The sequence below is a fragment of the Symphodus melops genome (genome assembly GCF_947650265.1).
Source record: "Symphodus melops genome assembly, chromosome: 6".
Taxonomy (NCBI): domain Eukaryota; kingdom Metazoa; phylum Chordata; class Actinopteri; order Labriformes; family Labridae; genus Symphodus; species Symphodus melops.
The window spans coordinates 12,800,766-12,824,048 of NC_136696.1; the positions used below are offsets into that span (position 1 = coordinate 12,800,766).

Below are 23,283 nucleotides of genomic sequence, written 5' to 3' on the forward strand. Positions count from 1 at the left end.
TTCACTTGGCTGGCGAAAACAAAAGATACTGAAAAGAGCCACAGTGTGACCATCTTAAGGTTTTTTTCTCTCTTTCTCTTTCAACATTTGTGAACACTTCATTTGATGCTGCCTTAAAAAATGTGCAGTGCACTGATCTGTGTCTTAGGCTTTGGGAATTAAGGCTCCAGTAGCTCAGCCTTTGTCCTCCACCCCGTCGGATAGGATTCAAAAGTGTCCCTTTGTATGCATTATTAAATAGTGTACGTATACATGAATAAATCTGCATTCTGATTTACAGGTTAAATAATCTGCCTAATTACTTGTCTGTCGCACACAGTTTGCCAGAATGTTCATGCAGAGGAGTTGAACGAGGTTATATTTGCAGCAGATTGTTCATCAATTATTATCAGTTTGAGTTAGAATAGAATAGATGCTATTAAAACAATAATAATAATAAAAAAACATCTAGCAGCTCTAGCCAGCAGCAGCAGACAGACGCACAGCAATAATAATAGTAATAATAATATTGTAAAGACAATATTAAAGGTTTGGCCCATTTAACTGCCAGTGGAAAGAAAACTGTCTGTTCTTGTCCTTTTAAATTAGGGTCTGACTGATGTAATGTATTTGGGGCTGATACTGTTATCAATTTTAAGTAGTCAAAAAAAGCAATCTTTTGGCAAATATCTTTCTTCGATCTCTATTTGATCTATAGAGAAGGATATAGAGGTACACATGTATTTTGTTGATCTATCGGTGTGTGATACAACAATCTTATATCATGAAGGATTTGAGTGTGTTGATGATTTGCCATAGCAAAGAGATTGTCGAACTGGGATAATGTGTTCATTCTACGCAACAGTATATGCTCCTCCACAGACCAATGACAGAGACGGGTCTCCCCCTCTCCATTTGCTCCGCAAAAAAAAATTCATTCCATTTATATGCAACAGTTTGAGATATTTCAAAAAACAGACAAGGTGCAAAAAAAAGTTGTCTACATAGTTTGCACAGTTAAGATTTGGACTTTGGACAGTGATGAAACAAACTGTTTTAACAAGCCTGAGAGACGTTAACAGTCTGCTAAGAGTCACAGAACAAAGACAAACAATCAATGATGGGAGATAAAGTCCTGTTATTTCAACGGATGCTGCCTGTGTTTTCTCTTTTCTTTGATTTTCTTGCAAGTTACTAACACGAATCTCAACCCTAAGCTCACCTGTTGTGATAATGGAAACAATAATTTAACAACATTATGAAACGGAGGGAGGCGATCATATCAGTGATGTCTGGACCTTGGGTGTTAATTTATTTATTTTTGCACAGTATAGACTGCTGCCTGTTTAGCATTGCATCAACGCTTGACACTCTGGAGAGTGATAATGCTTGTGTTCTATATAACACTCCCTGTGGTGGGGGAGAACTGTTAGTGTAATTCAATAAAACTCAAATGAAATGCTATTTAACTGGTGAATAAATCTAGTAATATCAGCTCAATTCTGCCATAACATTTGTGATACTGATATGCTATTATGGCCGATTTTATCGGCTGGCTGATTAATTGGTTGGGCTGTAGTTTCAATTTTCATGTATCTCCTTCCACAGAAGAGGTTGGAAAATGGACTTTGTCCAGGATGGGTGGGAACTATTATAATACAGCTGGCTTTCCTTTGGAGCTGGCCTGTTTGAGGTTAGTCCCAATCACCCTCTCTGCCACGTTGACAACCAGCTGTAGTTCCCTCCTGTTCTCTGCTGTGCAGCTGCTGAACCACACAGTGTAGACCAAGAGACTTTCGATGTTGGCTCAACGCAAATTGATCAGCAGGGTTTGTGAGAGGTGAGCCTGTCTCAGCTTCCTGAGGAAGTGGAGTGTCTGCTGGGCCTTCCCTATCTGGTTCATGTGGAGGGTCCTCAGAATCAAACATTTTAGTTTGAAAGACCAGTGTTTGTTCCTCATTCCCCTTGCTTATCCTTAAAAATGGGAGTAAAAATAAATAAATTCAGCTGTTCTGTAGGGAATTTGAAAATTGTGAGATAATAGCAAATAAATAAATGAAAGACCATCAGCAGAAAAAAAAAACATACGTACATACTTTGAGAATAATTGGGATTGGGTTTCGTAGATATGAATAACATCAATATTACATTATATATGAAGACAAATAGTCAGAACTATGGCGAAAAAAAAGTGTTATATTTAAAGGATCCAGGACGATACTATACAGGGTGACTCGAGGTTTCCATCTTTTACACATTACACAACCTTTTCAGCAAACAAGCAGCAGTATCTGACACTGGCCCAAGGGGAGGATGTCCTGTCCTAACCCGGTTTAAACTCTGAGGCTGGGACAAACAGTGGCAAAATGCAGCTGCTAAATATGACTCCATGTATCATATGATTAATACATCAATGCCTACGCTCAAGCAGTCAATCAATGATTTGTGCTGTAAGCTGTTTCTTGAAAGCTGGAGAGAGAAGGAAAGGAGTGGTGGGCATCCCTCACACACTGGAATCAATGAAGAATTTTAGTTTATCTTTGCAGCAGTTGTAAGATTCCTGGCAGTATTAAGAAGTGACCTGATTTGATTTAAGTCTAATTAATATCTCTTACTTTCTATCTCTAGCAATGGCAACCATGCAGACCTTCCTTTGTCTCACACATGTCTTTCTCTGTAGCCTACATCTCTTATTATCCATCCCTCTGCCTTGCTTGTCCATGCAGTGTGAATGTCAACGCTTCTGTCAGCCACCCCTCACCATAAAGTTCATATTCAACATGCACCAAAGCATCGACTGAATGAAGAAAAACCTGAGGCGAGTTCTGTCTTATTTCCTTCACCTTTCAAATAAGGCCATGAATGTGTTTGTAAAAACCTAAGGCAGGGCATGTTTGTTGACCCAAAAAGAGCGGAGGAAAATAATCACTCAGTGCTTTGTGACAGTCAGTGGTGTCACTAGACCTACTTCATGTTGTACGATTGATAAAATAATAAAAGACCTGCAATTTATAATGTCTAGGAAAAATCATTTATTATAAAAGGGTAGCACAGTTCAATGGTTGAGAGATGCCACCAATGAAATCCTGTCACAGTATAAGGCAGTAGTTTTCAACTGCTGAGATGAACCACTTCAGGGAGTTGCAGGGGACTTCATGGGAAGCACAGCATGAAAGAGGGACAAGTGTAAACATTTGGGTTGCTAACTTCTGTGATGTATGGGAATTGATCTAACTGCACTGGAAAGAGGAGAAAGGAGGAACTATAACCTTGACTACCTGAAGTTTGCATTTGTTCTGATGATGCCCCACAGCCAGTGTGTCATTTGCAAAGAGGTGCTAGCAAATGAAAGTATAAGACCATATCACCCCAGTGTCATGCTAAGACCAAGCAGCAAAGTTTGGTAATGAATTCAAAGAGTTCAATGTAATTCTGTTATTTAATAGGAAGGTAAAGGAATCACGGAATCACAGAACTGCTTTTGTAGAGCTGTAATATGGAACTGTCACTTTTGGTTATCAGTAGAGACTGAGTTTCCCCTCATTTCTATAACTTATGAATGCACATGTTTGCGTTATAAATGATCAAAAGCCAGATGGAGGATGATCTGCTTTTATTCATTTCTACAATGCATCCACACATCAACCCCATATGTTCGTCAAAGATGCAGATTCACTGTTTCCAAATTAGAGGTGAGCATAAAATGACAGCAGTACTTTCATCTTTGTTAGTACAAAGCATTTTGGAAAATTATGAACGCACAATGTTGAGACATGGTGATATTGTTAGGTTGTTGATTGACTTTGATGTGTTAAAACAATTTTTAACCGGAGTTAAAATTCACAAATAAGGCGTACAATGTAAAATTTGAGTTGGTCAAGTGTTGAATGCATTTTGAGTAACCATTCAGCTAAATTGCTTTAAGTTCCCTCCAGATGAGTTGGCTGGATTATTATCAGACTTAAAACCATCTTTGAGAAAGGACACTATAATGTTTTCTGATGATTTATTCAATTTTAAAAACATCACCATGTTACTGAAGATGAAACAAAATCTATTTTCAAACTGTTATCAATTACAGCGATTGTGTACTTTTGATGATATATATGAGCTATATTCACAAGATAGCTGATGCATTTATGCGGCAAGAATAATGCTAAACATAGTGCCAAGCAAAGAATTACATTTCTGTTTCCATGGCTGCCAAAGGAAATTTCCAATAGTTTACTTTAAATGGTCCAATGGCAGAACCTCTTGGAAAAGCTAAATTAATGTCACTGTAGCCTGATACAAGGAGTAACATGGTACACAAGATTCTAAACTGGCAGATTTGTTTGTTCTTTCCGCACAGTACTTGAATTATACAGGCTACACTGTTACTGCTTGTTACAAATGTACTGTTATCAGTAGAGAAACAGTTTTGAGTCCATATTTTACCTGGACACATTCACAGTCGTTGACTGACAATTATATTAAAATAGTGCTAGACAATATTGCAACCCATTATACATGAAGTAAGTAAGTAAGTAAGTAAATAAAAGTTCATTTATATAGCACCTTTCAAGAGCAGAAAAAACATCACAAATGCTTCACTCTGACTTTGGACTATGGCTCCATTTATGTCCCCATTCAGTATTAGTGAGAGACAGTATATCACATAGGGGCTGCACAGGGGTGCATTGGGTAGCGCTGTTGCCTCACAGTGAGGAGGCTCCTATTTAAAATCTCCGTCACACAAAGGCCTCTCTGTGTGCAGTTTGCATGTTCTCCCTGTCCATGCGTGGGTTCTCTCTACTCCGGCTTCCTCCCACAGTTTCAATGACAGCTGGAATTAGCTTCAGCTCCCCTCCGACGCCGATCTGAAAAAGTGGTAAAGATAATGGACGAAAGGATCCTTATCACTAGGCTTGGGCAGTATTTCATTTTTATTTTCATAGTTTTTTCATAATGTAAAATATGAAATTATACTGCTGTATATGGTATATGAGGTTTTGATAAAAGTTATTAAGTAAAATCTGTCTTCCTGCATGATGATTTCTATTGTGTTCAGTAATGTGAACAACGTTAGGTTTGTGTGCAGCTGTTTTGTTTGTTTGTTTTGTTGCACTTTTAGTTCTGTTTGTTTTTATTTTCAGCAGTTTGCACTTACTAACTACAGTACGGTAGTTGAGGTCTCTGCAGTGATGTTGTGAAGGCAACCAGAGGCACTGACCCAAGAGCTTGCGAGCTCGCTGCCTGAGTTGAAAATGTACATTTACGGAACAATATATGCCCGTTTTCTGTAAATGCATGATTATGACCTCGAGGAAGAAAAGGTGTAAAAAAAAGTCTCCCCTCCACTCTGCTGTTAGCCGGTACTTTTCCAGCAGAACTATCAGCTCTGCAGTCATAGTAGCCATGGTAACGGGGTTCTACATAGGAGCTAACCCCTGCTGGTGCGAGCTGTGCACTACAACCCCTAATCTCAAAACTGATACCGCCCTTGGCCTAGATATCACATACGCTTTATTTTTTTTAATTTCTAATATTGACATAATGTTTATGTTTGTTTGATGAGGACATTTTTGGGGAATGTGTGATGTCCTTATACTACACTATGGTTTAGCACCTACAAACTGGCAATTAAATTAGGACAGGAATAATAACTTATAACTAAAACAGAGTTCCAGAAAATATGTGATAGATTTGTATGTCTTATTTAATGTTACATGTGTAAACTGCTTAACTTGCAGCCATCTGTGGTGGGAGAAGTATAGAGCCATGTGCAGAGTTATGCATTTAGTGTAAAAGTTCTTCAGCATCATAAATGAGGAGTTCATTTAGAAATGTTGCAGATCTCGCTCTTCGTTTTTGTGTTAACTTGGGCCATTCTTTACTGTAATACTCTCTACCTGACAAAGACAGGCAGTTAATAGTCTGTTAGGAGAGGAGTATTTTCCCTGTCTCGCTTCATCTAATTCCTTCACTGCGCATAAATTCAATTTCCCTCCTTTTGTTGTCAGCAGAAGGAGGTATTGTTTTACTTTGCAAATGGTCTTTTTGGCTGACATGATTTAGATTCTGTTTTGCTGATTTTTATATTTTTTTTAAAGTTTCATCTTTTGAGTAAAACAGGTATATTACAAACAGGTTTTTTCTTTTTTTTTTGTTTGTTTGTTTGTATTGTTAACAGAATTTCACTTAGTATGTGCCCTGGAGGAACTTACTTCTGAGTAAGTGAACAGAAAACTTTTATGTTGTTCGGAACTATACCAAAGTCCATTTTATATAGGAGCTGCCCTAATAATGGTGTGTGATGTCTTTCAACTGCATGTTTGCTCCACCCTAAATGCTTGGAATTAGATTTTATTAATAGGAGAATAAATTAAGTCAGTCATCAAGCTATTAATCAGGAGTTACAATGTTGCTCATTTTGAAGTCAAAAGCTGTCAGTTTCTGACTCTACTGAAAATATTTTAGCACCATAAAATACTGAAATCCCTCAATAGCATTCATGCATCTGATTTTTCCTATTCAGACAAAATCAGCCGATATGTTGATGCTGTCACATTGCAAAGATATGAGAGTTAATCTTCATGTTAATGCAGAAATGTATGTGCATTATTTGCTGGATCTGTGCTCAATCACGCTCCTAGTATAACTCTCGTCTCGAAGCACTCTTGTGATTACTCTGTTTTAAGAATTAAAACCTTTATTTTAATACTTCTATTCATAACACAATTTAAAGTCTACTGTAGCTATCTGTAGCCCTACCACACTGACAGCAGTGTTTATCACTGTCATTTAACTGCAAGATGAAACTCCAGACCTTTCCTGCATTCGGTTTACTTTTTTTTCTCTTCATGTTCTCATTGATTTTTCTGAATGTGCTCCAGATTCCTCCCACATTCAAAACATTCAGGTCGGGTAGATTAAAGACTCTATAAATGTTTCTCTATATCTGTGTTAGCTCTGTGACTCACTACCGACCTGCCTAGAATGCTTCCTAGAAAGGGGGGGAAATCTGCTTTCTGTGACAGTGATGAAAATGAATATGTAGGGATGTATTCTGAAAACAATATGAAAAACATAAGGTTGGGAAGCACGTCATTGCACTGGTGGAATATGTATCTTTGGATGCTAATTTTAAAATGTTGCCCTCTTTAATTGTAGCTGAACATATATGTTAATTGTTCACATCTATAAAAAACTTTTTTTAATTTTTAAAGATGGACTGGGCTGCTGTATCTGACAGTGGACAGGGTCAGGAATCAGCAGGTAATTACATACAGGTCTGATACAAATCGGGCTGCCCTGCTTCTATAGTTTGGGTACGAGGCCTGCACACACTAACCAATAGGCTGCATTGCGCTCTCCAATCTCCACATGTACAGTATATACAGTATTTACTCTTGAGGACCATCTTAATAACTACTTTAAGATACATGTTATGTTTGTTATGTTATGTATGTATGTTTTAATTGATGCACACTTCAAAAATCCAACTTCTATGACTTTGTTTATGACTTTTGAATTTCTAAGTTTGTACTCTCAAAAGAATGGTTTTATTAATGGTTTACCTCCCAGGTAGTTGGGATTCGTTGGTGTCTCTTACATTTGCTTATCATTTATAATGTATCACTTGCACCTCCCTAAACCATGACTTACTGTACAACCATAAACATGAAAAACTTATCCAGTTTAGGTAACACTGGAATGATTGAGTGGGACAGGGCGATAACATTCACAACAGTTAAACATCTGTTATTTAGTCAAACTCCGAAACTGCCATAGCAATCATCTTTCCTACAATTCTCAATCAATGATGCATTATTGTGTTACCTCAACTTCCTCTGACTGATACTTAAAAAACTGCTCAAACAAATTCTCTGCCCCCGTTTTGGCTGGTTTATTTGACATCCCAGTCTCATACGTATTTGCCTTTGAGGAACTGTGGATTGTAATCAGACATTTTCAGATATCTTGACTCAATTGAAGGTCTGGCGGATGGCGTGCTTTCTTATTATTTATGAACCCCCCAGTCTAAAATATAAATCACACTACACGGCAATCCTGGCTGCTTTTCTTTCCTACATTCTTCCTCACGCAATGAAACAGCACAGATTGCTGTGGCTTCATCACAATTTCATTTAATGTGACAAAGATTGAGAGACTGATGAGGACACATAAACGCAGAAACAAAAAAAGGAAAAAGAATGACTGCATAGATGTAGAACATGTATTTGTGATATGTAAGTGCAACAGATTCAGTTACTTGTTAATCTTTTAATGCTTTTTAATTGCCTTTTTTTGCAGCATCAACAATTACAATTCCAGAAACTAATATATCTCTGTCTCTTCTTTCTTTTTATTACAGTGTGCCAGAATCCTCTTTCCAAAGAGTGAAAGACCTGCCAATGAATTATGAATGTTAAACAAAATGACCTCCTCTCAGCAGCAGCAGATGATGCGAGGTCCTAGGTGGAACCGGGCCTTGTCCGACCCTTTATTTGTGCTGCTCCTGGCCCTCCAGCTGCTCGTGGTGGCAGGGCTGGTACGTGCTCAGACGTGCCCTTCCGTCTGCTCCTGCAGCAACCAGTTCAGCAAAGTCATCTGCACCAGAAGAGGCCTACGGGAAGTCCCTGATGGCATCTCAACCAACACACGCTACCTGAATCTACAAGAAAATCTCATTCAGGTCATAAAGGTGGACAGCTTCAAGCACCTAAGACATTTGGAGATTTTGCAACTGAGCAAAAACCACATACGCAAAATTGAGCTGGGAGCTTTCAATGGGCTGGCTAGCCTCAACACTCTGGAGCTTTTTGATAATCGCCTCACTACTATCCCAAATGGGGCGTTTGAGTACCTGTCCAAACTAAAGGAGCTTTGGCTGAGAAATAACCCCATAGAGAGCATTCCCTCCTATGCTTTCAACAGAGTGACTTCATTGCGGCGGTTGGACCTTGGGGAGCTCAAACGGCTCTCTTACATCTCTGAGGGAGCATTTGAAGGACTGAGCAATCTGCGGTACTTAAATCTGGGAATGTGCAATCTGAAGGAAATCCCTAACCTTATTCCCCTGGTGAAGCTGGATGAGCTGGAGATGTCGGGTAACCAGTTATCTGTCATTCGACCGGGTTCCTTCAAAGGGCTTATCCATTTGCAAAAGCTATGGATGATGCATGCCCAGATCCAGACCATAGAAAGAAACTCTTTTGATGACCTGCAGTCGCTAGTGGAGCTCAATCTGGCCCATAACAACCTTACCCTCTTGCCCCATGATCTCTTCACTCCTTTGCACCGTCTTGAGAGGGTGCACTTGCACCACAACCCGTGGAATTGTAACTGTGACATTCTTTGGTTAAGCTGGTGGCTTAAGGAGATGGTACCTGCGAACACAAGCTGCTGTGCCCGCTGCAGTTCACCATCCCACCATAAGGGACGATACATCGGTGAGCTGGACCAGAACTACTTTCACTGTTATGCTCCTGTTATTGTGGAGCCTCCCACGGATCTAAATGTGACAGAGGGAAGTGCTGCGGAGTTGAGATGCAGAGCAAGCTCCTTGACTTCTGTTAGCTGGATTACGCCCAATGGTTCCATCATGACACATGGCGCATACAAGATCAGAATCTCTGTTCTGAACGATGGCACTCTGAACTTCACCAATGTTACCATGCAGGACACTGGCACATATACATGTATGGTCAGTAATTCTGCTGGTAACACAACAGCATCTGCAACGCTCAATGTGTCGTCCACAGAGAACAGCGGTTTCAGCTACTTCACCACCGTCACAGTGGAGACCATAGAGACGCCGCATAATGAAGGCTACACCACAATAGTGCAACAGAAGGTGGCCCCCACTCCCTCTGCTGGTACATGGGATTCTGTTTCGCCCACTTCTACAACCACCACTACCACAGTGCGGACCCCATTTTCCACTCGTGCCACAGAGAAGACTTACACAATCCCTGTGACGGAGCTTGGTGGGGAGGGCTCACTGAACGGCTTGGATGAGGTAATGAAGACGACTAAGATCATCATTGGCTGCTTTGTTGCAATCACACTTATGGCAGCTGTCATGCTGATCATTTTCTACAAGATGCGCAAACAGCACCACCAGCAAAACCATCATGCACCCACACGCACTATCGAGATCATCAATGTGGATGAGGACTGTGTAACAGGAGGCCCAGGCATGGAGGGCCACCTGACACTGCCTCCTCTTGAGCACGAGCACCTCAACCACTATAACACTTATAAGACTGCATACAACCATGCAACTCTCAACTCCATACACAGCTCAGTGCACGAACCTTTGTTAATTCGGGCCAGTTCAAAAGACAACGTACAAGAGACCCAAATCTAACACTCTTTTTTTTCAAAACGAGACAATATAAAACTGAAGGAATAGCATAAAGACATTGGTGAACACACTTTATAGATGATTGTTTGTGAGGACTATGGCCCAAAATAAAGGAACATAATCGTGTGTTTGGCAAATCAGGGGCTGGTGATATTTGTTCATTGACTTTGGGAATTAGGGTATGTCTACTGTTTCAAAAAGTGTCTTTACAAAACAGAAGTTATTTATTTAAGAAAAAAAAACTATTGTGGTTAAATCAAGAAAAAAACTGTATTCTGCATTATTTTTCCAGCATTTAAGTCACTCTTCTTTTTTTGTTATATCAAAGTAACGGTTTACTAATATGCCTTCAAACTCTTTGTGAAGACATCTGTCGAAGAAGAACTCCTGAAGCAAATGTTAATCTTTGGAAATTGCAGACTTGGGATCAGATGAGAGAGTAACCTCATTCTGCCCATGTCAATCAAAGGAATCTAGAGCACATTAGTGATTTTCTCCAGCTGTGGATTAAGTGATGAGATCTTTTTGCTACCATCTGTAACGGAGATGAATGAACGCATGTTCATTATTTTACACAACTGTCAGTCAGTAGATTTGATCACAACTCACTCTTTGATTATATCTGTCACATACATATGAGACACTCCTGCTCTGTTTTCTATGGACTGAGAATCTTTAGCGAGGATAAAATGTCCTGCCTTTTGCTATTGTAAGTGTTGAGGCGCACTATAAGAACATTTAAGTTAAAAATGAAATTCTGTTTCTGTTGATTAACTATGAAAGAAGCTCATATTTGTCTGTGTCTTTCAAGTGGATATGTTAAAAATGACTTGATACCAAATATTAACTCATTTTCAGTTCAGTTACAAATTATTCTGATATCCCCGAACACACTGATGGAATTCAGACAGAATTGGGTTTAAAATGATTTAATTGCAAGTCTACATTATTCTTATTGAAATTGAGACACATATAAAGTTCAGAAAACTGTAAAACTGAAAATTGTACATCTAAAGTGTTGAAAAAGCCCACCAGCTATACCATGCCTCACCTTTACCTTACAATTCTTTGTACTGTTGCATACAAAGATGATTGCTTTGAAGCCACCTATTCACACTGGCAGCCTGTACCTCATCTGCAGTACTGCAGGATCGAGTCCTATCAGAATCCCTCCGATGAACTGAAAAAAGAGTATAAACCCCTTTATGCAGCTGTCTGATCACATCGCTTGTCATTTGCATGTCACATTCTCACACGACATGGGCATTTTCTGGCGGCCCCATATTCACACCCTGCCCCAGCCAGTCACAAAACTTGGCCCTTAACTGCAGTGGGAGGCTTTAGAGGTGAATGTGTGGGATCTGGCATTAACCAGATGTTTAGGATGCACCTGCTTCTCTCCCTTAGCGACATCACAATTTACATTTTAATTGATGTGCCCGCAGGCTGTGGGTGGACACAGCTCTCCAGACACCCATACCCTCGAAACCATTACAGTCACCTACCATGACTAAAAAGAACATCAACAAAAAAAAACAGGCATCTGATCAAAAGCAGAAGTTAGGCAGGCATTTGGTGGATCCAACAATTTGGGGGGTGTTGGGTATAAATTTGGCTTCTGAGTAAGTTTTACTCCTCTCAAAATGCAGAAAGAGGTCAGCTCAATAACATTTTAATTGGCCATTTAAGAAGGAGTTTTGGACATCAATTAGACTGAGCAGAATGCCACATACAACTACTGATGTAAATGGCGGCATGGTCTTTTAAAGGATAAACTATGTTGTAAGTTTAAAACGTTAATTTCCTAAAGACTGAAAAAGGGTTGGTGCAACATTTGACATTTACAGAGGTTGTGATCCTATTGGATTTGTGGATTCAGTGGATTTCAAAGACAGTTACATAGCTGAATTAAATGATACATTTGAATAATTTACCTAACCTTCTTCAACTGTAAACACACCATTACTGCCGCCAACCTGTACTATGTCTGTCTGACATGAGGGTCTCATAAGCTTTGATGTTTTTGTTACAGTTCCTACCTGCAAGTTTCTGTTACAGTTCAGTTAAAGCTTAATAATATATGTAACATTTCACATTCAATAATGAAGATTCATTAAGAAAATGTGGTCAGGTGGAATTAGCCATGGACCTCGTACAGACATCTTTGAAGTTTTCACGGATGAAATAAAAACAGTTTAACCTCCAAAACAGGCACCCTCCCATCTGCTAATAGTACAACTCCTATGCAGGTGCAATGAATGAGAAGGTAAATATTGATCCCATTACTAGGATTTGAAAATACATTTAAATGAAGCAACAAAATTATAGTTTTAAGCCCTATTCACACAGGAGCTGTATCACCGGGGGGTTTCTGTCGTATGTAACACAAACACTGCATATGTTATTCTTATCAATGATCCATGGCGGTAATCTAAAAACTCTGCAGAAAATTACCTCCTTTTATGCTATGCCATACAGAGATAATTTGGATTCTTTATTTTATTTATTTTTTTCCTGTATATTTTCAGGATTATGACTTCATTGTGGCTGAAGCAAAAACCATACATTGGACTTCCATCATCACTTGGGATACAAATGCAGGACAATAACTGTCAGTTTGGAGCACACCTGTATGTTACAAGATAAATTGATAATTACAATAACTCTGACAATTGTTCAGTAAATCAAAGAGAAACACACGCCTTGTTTTTACTTTGAATGTCCTTCTCACATCAAAGCTGTGGTTAGTAGAGTCCTAATTATGAGGTCCTCCAGTATAATTAGTCCAGGCAAAACAAGGTTCGTGATTACCTCATACTATACTTTAATTGTCATCTATACACTGTTCTGTTTGTAATTGCACTTCTGTAGAGTTTGGTTCATTTGTAAACATAGACTGACCGGGGTGTGTGTCATTTAGTCTGTGTTTGGGTCCCTAGTGGTGGGATGTGGATCACAGTTTTACTCAGTTTATGTAAGAAAGTTAACCATCTTCCCTTTCCGCCTTTAGTTGGAGGTAAATTGTCTGAAAATTTCAAGTCGTAAATTTGTTGCATCTTAGTCGAGCTGTCTCATGTATGTAAGATATCTAAATATTTTGGTCAATATTTTTTGATTTGTTTTCCCAATTTCTTTTTTGGTTTTGTTTCAGAGATTGAATGCCGTTTTAGTGGTAGATTTATATAAAAACACATTTTGAGGATAAAACAAAAGAAAAAAAAATAAATTTTACATGTGCCAACAACCTGTTCTAAAAAGTGCAACAAGAGAAACATGATGTTAAAGAACACCAGACTGATTTTCATGTAAGCATTCTTTAATGACCTTTAAAAGATATGGAGATCGCTTATAGAGACCAGAGTTTGTAGTTCATACACAAAATATGGTTCAAATAAACTATTGTTGTTTTTCTGTATTGTCTGATTCTTGTTTTCATCCAGCGATGAGGGTATACAGTACACATCAAGATAAAACAGCACAACATCAGAACACAAGAACTGTATGTAGCAGCATCTACACATTTCTCAAACTTTGAATTTAATGCATATAACAAATTTCACTTCCATACACGTGAGAACAACATACCTTGTTTAATTAATAAGCTCACATTAGTGGTTTATTATTATTATTATTATTTACTAGGGGTGGGACTTTAATGGTTATTTGATTAATTAATTACAACAAAATAACGTGTTACATTTTTTTAACGCATTTAATCACAGTTTGCCTCATAAACAGTGCAGAACTGTTTGTCATTGCCTGCACTAGCCCCGCGCTCGCGCCGCCAAATGTACAAACAAGAAAGTTTGGTCTAGTTTGGTCAGCCCAAACTAGACCAAATGACTGGCTTCAGGACCAAAATTCAACCTCTGATAAACTTACAAATTCACTCCCTAAATTGATTGCTCGAGACTATGGACCACTATTAGTGGTAGAAGATAAGGGGTTAGAAAATGTGCTACAGATAGCAACGTGTGATCCAACTTTCCTGCTGCTATGCAGAACAACTATTTCAAACAGGAACAGCTTTATGAAACTGAGAAGCAAGTAAAATTGGATGCATTGCATTCATTCATCCACCAAAATCCATTTAGATTGAGAAGTGTTGCTTTTTTCATGGCAAATATGTTGATGCACTTAAAATGCGATTAATTTCAATTACTTAATTAGAAAGCCCTGAGTTCAATTACATTTTTTTTTTAATCAAGTCCCACCCCTAGTATTTACCTTTCCATGCTTGTTATTGATACATGGTGGTCATGCTTTCTTTTGTTTATATGGTGAAATAAAGTGATGACATGTTCTTAACGTGTAGCTGTACAATATTTGATTTTAGATCAAATTGGTGTTAAATGAAATTAATTTGCAGCAAGTACCATTAATGTACTGTCACTGGTCGTGACATATTAATATTCATAACCAGCAGCTTACAGGGTTGATAGGACAATTACTTCATTCACGGTAACGTGTTAATTCTGCCATATTATTAAATACAATTAACCTTTTGTATGTATGCATAGATGCAGGAAGTCTGCATTCTGCATTCAGAAGAAGAAGATATTATTCATGTAGCCTGCGAGGAGAAAATAAAATTTTACACTCTGTTGTTGAACATGCTACACACACAGGCTGAAACGCAGAAACATGCACAGACAGGATCCTATAAACACTAATGAAGAGACCTAAGTTGCTCCAGACTGAGCTTCTGCCGCCCTATCATATATCATGATTATTCATTGACTTTTGCTGGACAAAGTAAAACTCTACATACAATTGACCAAATAACAGAATTTTAAGGCATATGATGATATAGGTAAAATTGGAGAATATATTATGACAGCATTTACAAGACGCAGGATTTTGTGCCAAGCTGACTACACATACACCCTCTACTAGACAGGTAAGTACTTGTTTGGCTAACATCGAATTGAAAAGGATTCCACCTGCAGTAGTGTTTGTTTACCTACTCATTTAGTAACTCAACCACTACTATTCATCTTTGGATCGTGAAATGCAAAGCAGCAGCAAAAGTGAGGTACTACATGAATTAATAACATTTCATTCAGTGATGTATGTTTGTCTTGTAACTGTTCTTCAATCCTGGCATGATGCAATTTGGATGTCTGGTGTAAAGCACTTTCAATTACCTAGTTGTTGAAATGTGCAATATAAATAAACTTGCCTTGCCTTGACACCTGGACTAGAACTGGACTCTCCAGTGACGGTGGCAGAGTGAAGGACCCTGAACAGAACAGACAAGGGCCCACTACCGTCTGCACAGCACCTTCACCAGGCAGAGAGGTGTGTTCAGTCGCAGTCTGCTGCAATCACGTCACTGTTATGGCAGGGAAAAAGCACACTGTGACTCCATCACACTGTCAGGTACCAATTATATCTTAAAGAGTTAATTGTGCCGTACTACCCGTCGAGAACATTGCACCCCCAAAATGCAGGCCTGCTCGTGGTACTTACAGTTTCTGAATGTGCTATAGGAGGTAAAGCTTTCAGTTATCAGGCGCCGCTCCTCTGGAGCCCTCTACCAGTCAGGGTCCAGGAGGCAGACACAATATGTACTTTCAAGAATAGACTTAAAACTTTTGGTGCAGACCAACTCATGCTGCTATACGCAAAGACTACTGGGGAAACTGGCACCTTGAACTCTTCTCTCTCTGCTTTCATATCTTATTACTGCATGTCACTATCTTTAAATTCAAGTTACTAACCTCTCCTTTTTCTGGGAGCTCCTGAGCTCTCTTAGGATTCTCAGGACTATTGGTAAGGAAGGCCTGAACAAACAACCAATCTCTCCCTCCCTTTCCTAGCCTATCCTTCTTTCTGCATCTTGTCCCATCTCCCCCTATCCCATTTTAAGCCTGTTTCATCATGAGCCCGGGTCTGCTGAAGATTTCCGTCTGTTAACCCTTTCACACGAGTGTGTCATCGTCAACAAAATGAAATGTTTCTTATTGCACAACACTCAAATTACGACGATCCAAAGTCTGCTCGCGCAAACGTGTTCTAGCAAACTGTTGTTGTTGGTTATTGTAAAAAATGTCATGCATGTCTTGTGTACTGCTACTGGAAGCCTTGAATTTTCCTTGGTATCAATAATGTATCTATCTATCCAGAAACCAGTAGAAGTTAAAGACTATACTAGTGTGTTAGCTTGAGGAGAATTGATGAAACTGTATCAGGAAGTGTAATGAGTTGATTCTGATCAGATTTAAGCACAAGACAAACCAATATGATTGAAAATAAATGAACTTTTCCATTCATAAGTTAAATAAAATGTTGTTTTTTAATCATTATGTTTTCAATGAGACAAAACAAGTTTATAGTGTTAAATGTTTTTTTTTTTTGTGAATTAGTGGGATTACTTTCTTACTAATTTAGGTATCAAAGCCTCAGGATTACTTCTAAGCATAGGTTTAATAATAGAATCTATAATGGCTTAACTGCAACAAATACAGAAAGAGAGGAGAGACAGCTTTCAGGTTACTACACCCTTCAATCACAGAACCAATCCATCATATCTGCTGGAATATCACAAGCCCCACAACTCTGCCTTTACTCTGTATCATTAATATTGTCATCGTTTTCAGTTTGGCATTTTTGTTTGATTGTAATTGTGTAAGAATGAAAAGAGAGGTTGAAATTAAGTTATGGCTTTGTTTCCACAATAGAGTGCTTTGATTAGCTGTATTCATCAGGGTTAAAGCTGCATCACACATCATAAATCAAAAGGAATATTAACATTTAAAATGCTTGTGTGATGTGGGAATACAAAGCTGTCAACATCCACACAATAAGTTAATTGAGGGCAATTTCCTGCATAGACAAATGATGAACAGTAATATGCTCCTATGATCATATTTATTAACCAGCAAGTGGTGACAAACCACTTGTTGCAAATGTTGTTAAATTGTTTGCAGGAGAATATTTAAAGATAAACTCTTGCACATTGTCTTAACTTGCAAAGATAAGATAAAATAACATTTAAAGTGTTACAACAGCAAAGCAGGATAGCAGAAGAAAATTAAAATAGATGTGAGTGTAGAAAAAAACTATGCATCAGAAACAATACTTAAAGAGGTAGTAAAATATCAAAACCAATAATTAAAGAGCTAGTAAAATATGCATCCAAAACAATAGTTAAAGACCTCGAAAAATATGCATTTATAAACATTTATTGGGAATGTTTCTATATTAGAACTTCATCAGGAGAACAGTTAGTCAAAATGGGCACAGTCTCAACAAGTAAGCTAATGTTTGTTTGTTAATTTATAGATTCAGGCCTCATGTCATCATACATACACATACACAATACACATGCTCCTCCCATCAGCACTGCGCAATCAAGTCAATCAGTGTGTTCACACAGCGGGAGTGCCAGGATCCGTCTCCAGAGCATGCAGCGCAACTACACTCTGCACCGTCTCAAATACTCTACCAGTCAAGAGTATGCTGCATCAACATTACGTTTAAACAGGAACAGAATGAACAACAAATCATCCTCAGAGAGACAAAGAAATATGTTGTTTCCACATTCTTCTCATTGTGAAAATTGTAGATCTAAACTGTTAGAAAAGGGTAAGATCTCGTGCCCATTTTGACAAAGTGTTCATCTGATGAAGTTCTAGTACCAAAATGATGCCAATAAACGTTTGTTTGTAAGTTAGACAAGATGTGCAGGATTTTTCATTGGACACATCGCTCTCCTTTGCACCTGTTGTGAAAAAGTTGTTGTTATTTTTCGGATAACACCGACCATTGTTTACCCATATCATGATTTTGTCATGACAGGAAGCCAGCGTTGACATGAAAAAAAAACACTGAGAAACTTCTGTTATAGTTTGCTTAAACGTCTATTAAAAGGTCATTTTTCATTTTTCATCTCTATCACTTTTGTGCCAGCCAGTAATAAACAAATTGCAGCTTTCAGTCTACTCCTTGAGGCCAAAAAGGAGACATTACAATGTATACATGTATGCCAACTGGTCTGCTCTTTCAAGCGTGTGACAGGTTAGTTTTCATAATAGTTCCTTATTCAGAACACAGCCCAGAGCCAGTTCCACTGGCTCCTCACTAATGCGCAATTAAACTCCTCATTTTCTTATTTATTCTGCTCCTCAGGCTGGAGTCATTTAATGGGTGCTTTATGCCAGTTCGCTATTTGTGCTGTTTTTTCTCTTACATTACCAAAAAAAAGCAATGCAGGAAAAGTATGTCACAGACAAAGACAACGTTAATAACGAGTTAGTAACATCTCTCAGTTAGCTGATTACCTCACATCTATAGAGATGTTATCGTCACTGTGATGTGAGTCAAGATGGCCCTTAAAAAGACATTTTAATAAGAAAATTCTTGAGAAAAGATTAGATCCAAATAGAGAGAAGGAAAAACATTTGAAAATACCAAATGCTATGGCTAGTGAAAATGAGTATATGTAGAACATAATTTCAGTTTAAAAAAGGTCACAGAGCTGCCTGTGTTAGCTGATGTGAAACACACAATAATCAGAGGATTATATGACAAACATTTGGTGGCGTAATGACGGTACAGAAACCTATAGATATAAGATTAAATAAAATGACATTTTATGTGTCCCTGATTGACTGCTTCCTCTGGCCCAACAATTAGAGCAAAGATTTCTTGACATGACGATTCTTCAGTAGCCTCCTTTTTCTACACATAGTGTGTCAGTATGTCCTGAAGTTATTCTAATCATATCAGGCAGATGTATAAATGGTACCTAAAAAGCAGCAAGGCAGTGTCTGATGGCTGACTAAAAATATTTGAAAAGCAGATTTTAGGGCGCTTGATGCCAAAAGTGAGTTAGGCAGAGTATGGCTTCTGACAGTTTCAGATGATGCACTTTTGCATGATGCTAAGCACACTCTGTGCTGTAATCTGATGGCATACTGTACACATTCAATAATGACTACCAAGCTGTTCCACAAACCGCAAAAATGGTTACCATTTAAACTAGACCAAAGCAGGAGAGGTGGAATCACATCAGGGACGAGGAGAAGAGGCCCCACGACCAGCACCTGATCACTTCATTAGCTAGGCTGCTCTTTAAGTCACCTAAACAAAGTGCAAGTGGGGTTATGTATGGTATGGGAGTTATTTTTACAGCCAGTTGTGCAGGGTTATTGACGTCATCCGTGCTTAACTCACGTGCAAATTTCAGACACACAGTGTTTCACATCCTAGCCTGTGAGTCACTTAAAGTCTGTGCTATAAAACATGAGGAAATAGGCTATTTTAATGATAAAAATATATGTGTATAACTTAATCATATGAAGGGCATGCAAATTTAGGTTACAAGAAAACCGCTAAACTGAGTTTTAACAAGTTGAATTGTATTTTGGGAAACCAATAAAAACTCCTCCTTCAGGCGGGGAGGGGAAACAATAAAGAATGAATATACATGGACATATGCCATGCTAAATAATAATGAAGGATTTGTGAAAGAAATCGGAAATGTAATCCTCTTTACAGTACAGAGGTTGATTGGCATCATTGACAACGGGTCTCTTTGAAAAATCCTTCATTGCATTGCAGAACATTCTAATGCAAAGAAATGGCTGTGCAACTCATTTCTAATTAGACAGTGTTTCTTCTTTAACTGAAGGGAAAGTGAAAAGTAGTATGTGTTTTTGTTCAAGCTTAAGCCAGATTCAAGCAGTTTGGGCTAGGAAGCGCTTTGGTTTTAAATTGTAGTTAAAGCATTATTGTCGCCTACTATAACGTTCTGTTTTTACACATCTCAACTTTCACTTCATTTTGGCTTTCAAGTTCATCAAGGCCATTGTCTCTCTTACAGCCGATTCTGCCCCAATTCAAAGTTTGTTGGTTTTTTTGTTGTTGGTTTTTTTCTGCTGCTGTCATCATCCCTTGCTCTCTATCATTGAACCTCCCTTTTCTGAGAAAATAAATCCTGAGGATGTGTTCAACATGTGTGCTGAACTAAGTGACCACCCAGCGTGGGTAACCAGGCATATAAACTCCTACTGCCCCTTCGGATGTTTTTTTTTTTTTTTTGCATCCACATATGCACACATGAACACAAAACACATTCATAATGCCTAGGCCTTGTTGTGTGTGGGCGATAACTGGAGGCGCCGTCAGCTGCTGCAGTGCTCTGTGTCTGTGTTCCCGTGGAAACTGCAGATAGAGGGATGCACTGACTAACCCTGTTTAGCATGCCGAGAATTAGCCATGCACGGAAACCTTTTCTTTAACATTTTCACCAGATCTGCAGCTATGGGTGACAGTCCTTTTATTCATTTAATCAAAGAGACATTTATATGCATGGCACTATCCAGGGAAAAAAAAGAAAAGTAAAACATTTTCAAGGAAGACAATAAATTATGGACTGATGAAAAGATAACATATTTTAATTTAAACTAAAAAGGGCTCAATTAAAGCAGCACAGTATAAACCGCGAAAGGAATAACAGAGTTAATGTGTTGCTCTGATTTAGTTTTACTTTACACATCAATCATCCTTGACTATTCTAATAGTTTTTTTGAAAATGGTACTGATTGAGATCGGTTTTTGAATACGATTTTTAAAACTTGGTTCATGAACATATCACGCTTCAAACACAACCCATTTTCATTTTATATGTATTCTAAGAATGCCTTATCCACTTCTATTTCTCTGATGCTGATTTTACATCCCTCCTCACAAAACCCTCCATGTTTATCCAGTTCTTCTTTTTTCGATAAATACATAAACCATGGGGGTCCATAAAGAGAGCAACAAAAACCTGGTTCCCACACCCTTAGTCTCGACCCCTCAGGTTTCTTCACGTTGTACCTGAATTGGCCGACACCAGTTCATTATCCTTCTTTTTCCATTCAACCCCCGACCCTTAAACCCCTCCCACATCTCTGGACCCTTACCTTCATCCCTTCATTTTTGGGCCCTTACCTCAATCTCTTTATCCCTCAAATGTCATCTCTCAAACCTTAGCCCCCTACCTTAGTAAGTTCAACTCTCCACCTTTAACCAACCCTCTCACCCTCAACCACCACCTTTATTCCTCAGTCCATACCTTTATCTCTCCACCCCCTTCACCTATCCACCTTCGATCATTATCCAAACTTATCCAAATTATCAATCTCTGCCAGGAATATTACAAAAAACTACTCTTAATCAAAAAAAATTTCCTGTGGTCTTTGTTAGTGAAAGGGGTGTGGGGAACACTGATACATTTTTCAACTGATGTGCGCCACTTGCTTACTCATCTTTGTCAGGTCAATGCCTTTCATTTGAACAAAACAAACTAAAAAACAAACAAACCTTAAACTCATGTTATCTTTTTGAGAAACAACCTGAAATATGACCCTTAAATTAATATTGGTTCTATTGGAAAGCTAAGGGGCATCAATAAATTCAGCAACTAGCTATTGCATAATAGCAAATAATTGCACAATGTTTTTTTTCCTGCTGGTGGTGAAATGGTGCAAAACATCACTCAATGGGCCTGATTTACTAAGATCTCATTTAAAGAGTACTAAATTGCGTGTTCATTGCAAAAGTTGTCACGTTTGGCTTGTGGCCGTTTTGCGGGTGATTTACTAAGAACATTTGTGTGAGTGACGTCAGGCGCAAACTTTGTGGAGGCGGTAGTATATCTGTCAGGCTTTTGCGCGTTCTACTGGTTTACGTCACAGAGAGTTTGGCTGGAAAGCTGGACGACTGCAAGCGCAAAATAGGTGTTAGTTAAAGGGCAAATGAACGTCCAGTATTTTCAAGTAATAGGAGATAAATGTGAATATAACAAAAGGAAAAAGTGGCTGAAAAGAAAACCTCGGTATTAAACACAGCCTCTCTTTTCTTCCCTCCCTCTTTTGAATTAATTGTCATACATTGCGCACGAGGTGTGACTCCTCTGTGGCACTGGCGCTCATTGTGTGTGCCACTCGTGCCATCGTTGCGCACTAGAAGCTAGTCAGCGCTGTCTGATCGGACATAAATGCCACAAGTACTGAAGTTGGGGGTACAAGCATGGTGAGCCCCCCATTCAAGCGTCTCACAGCGCAGCAGCAGGGGAGGGGGCTGTAGAGTGAAGAGACGAGCGCGCTCCAGAGCGCACCAGAGACAGGCAAACCGAGAAAATGAAATGCCCCGTTTAAAATGTAATGTTGGCAAGAAGAGGGAAATAGGATGACATAAGTGTCAATGTTGAAATTCTTTAGAATGCAGACGCTGTGCGTTTCTTTATTGAAGCAAGATAAAAAAATAAAAGTGTATTCCATTGATTTTTCTGTCATTTAAACATGTTAACACGTCTTTTATTGTGCCTATGTCTCCTCCTAACTGCAGCCTGCAGTGCACTGGGGCTCTTGGATTAGCACGTTCTTTTCAAAGGTGTTAAATTTAGACATCGTCACAATCACCGCAATTTTTGCCTGGCTTCACATTCACATTGCGTGTACTAACTTAACTTCTTTGCATATTCTCCTCCCAGTATTTTGCACGCGGAGGCAGAAACGCCTCGTGTTGCATATTCATTAAGGCAAACGTACTATTTGGACAATACGTGTTTTGCTCATATGAAAGACGCAATCCTCACTGCACGCTGTTAGTAGATCAGATAGCACATTTTTTGCTGGTGGTATCAAGTTTGCACACATTTTAATACACGCAAAAGTTTAGTAAATCAGGCCCTAAGTGTGCTAGTAGGAGAAAAAAGTTAGAATATTCCCTCTTTTATTGTATTTTAAACAGAACTCTGATCAGTATGAGAGTCTGCTCTTGGAGTTTTTTGATTGACATGTTGTCTTTCTAAACCTCACACAGCTATAATACCAACATGCAACTTACCTCAGTGCAGCTGACAAGATTTCCTTGACATTCACAATTGATGCGATCAATAAGTTGAACCACATACGGCGGAGATCTTTGGGTGGTATGGAAATGCACAGCTGCATGTAAGC

At 38.7% G+C, this 23,283-nt stretch overlaps 1 protein-coding gene across 3 annotated transcripts in view; it reads left to right on the forward strand.

Moving 5' to 3' along the window:
- The window catches only part of lrrc4ca (leucine rich repeat containing 4C-a), a 167,182-nt gene extending 153,342 nt beyond the window's left edge, over positions 1-13,840 (forward strand). For all 3 annotated transcript variants that reach the window (XM_079347034.1, XM_079347035.1, XM_079347033.1), the window contains one exon: positions 8,336-13,840. In XM_079347034.1, the coding sequence (XP_079203160.1) occupies positions 8,387-10,333 (1,947 nt within the window). In that variant the 5' untranslated portion in view covers positions 8,336-8,386 and the 3' untranslated portion in view covers positions 10,334-13,840. The remainder of the gene's footprint in view (positions 1-8,335) is intronic.
- The last annotated feature ends 9,443 nt before the right edge of the window (positions 13,841-23,283 follow it).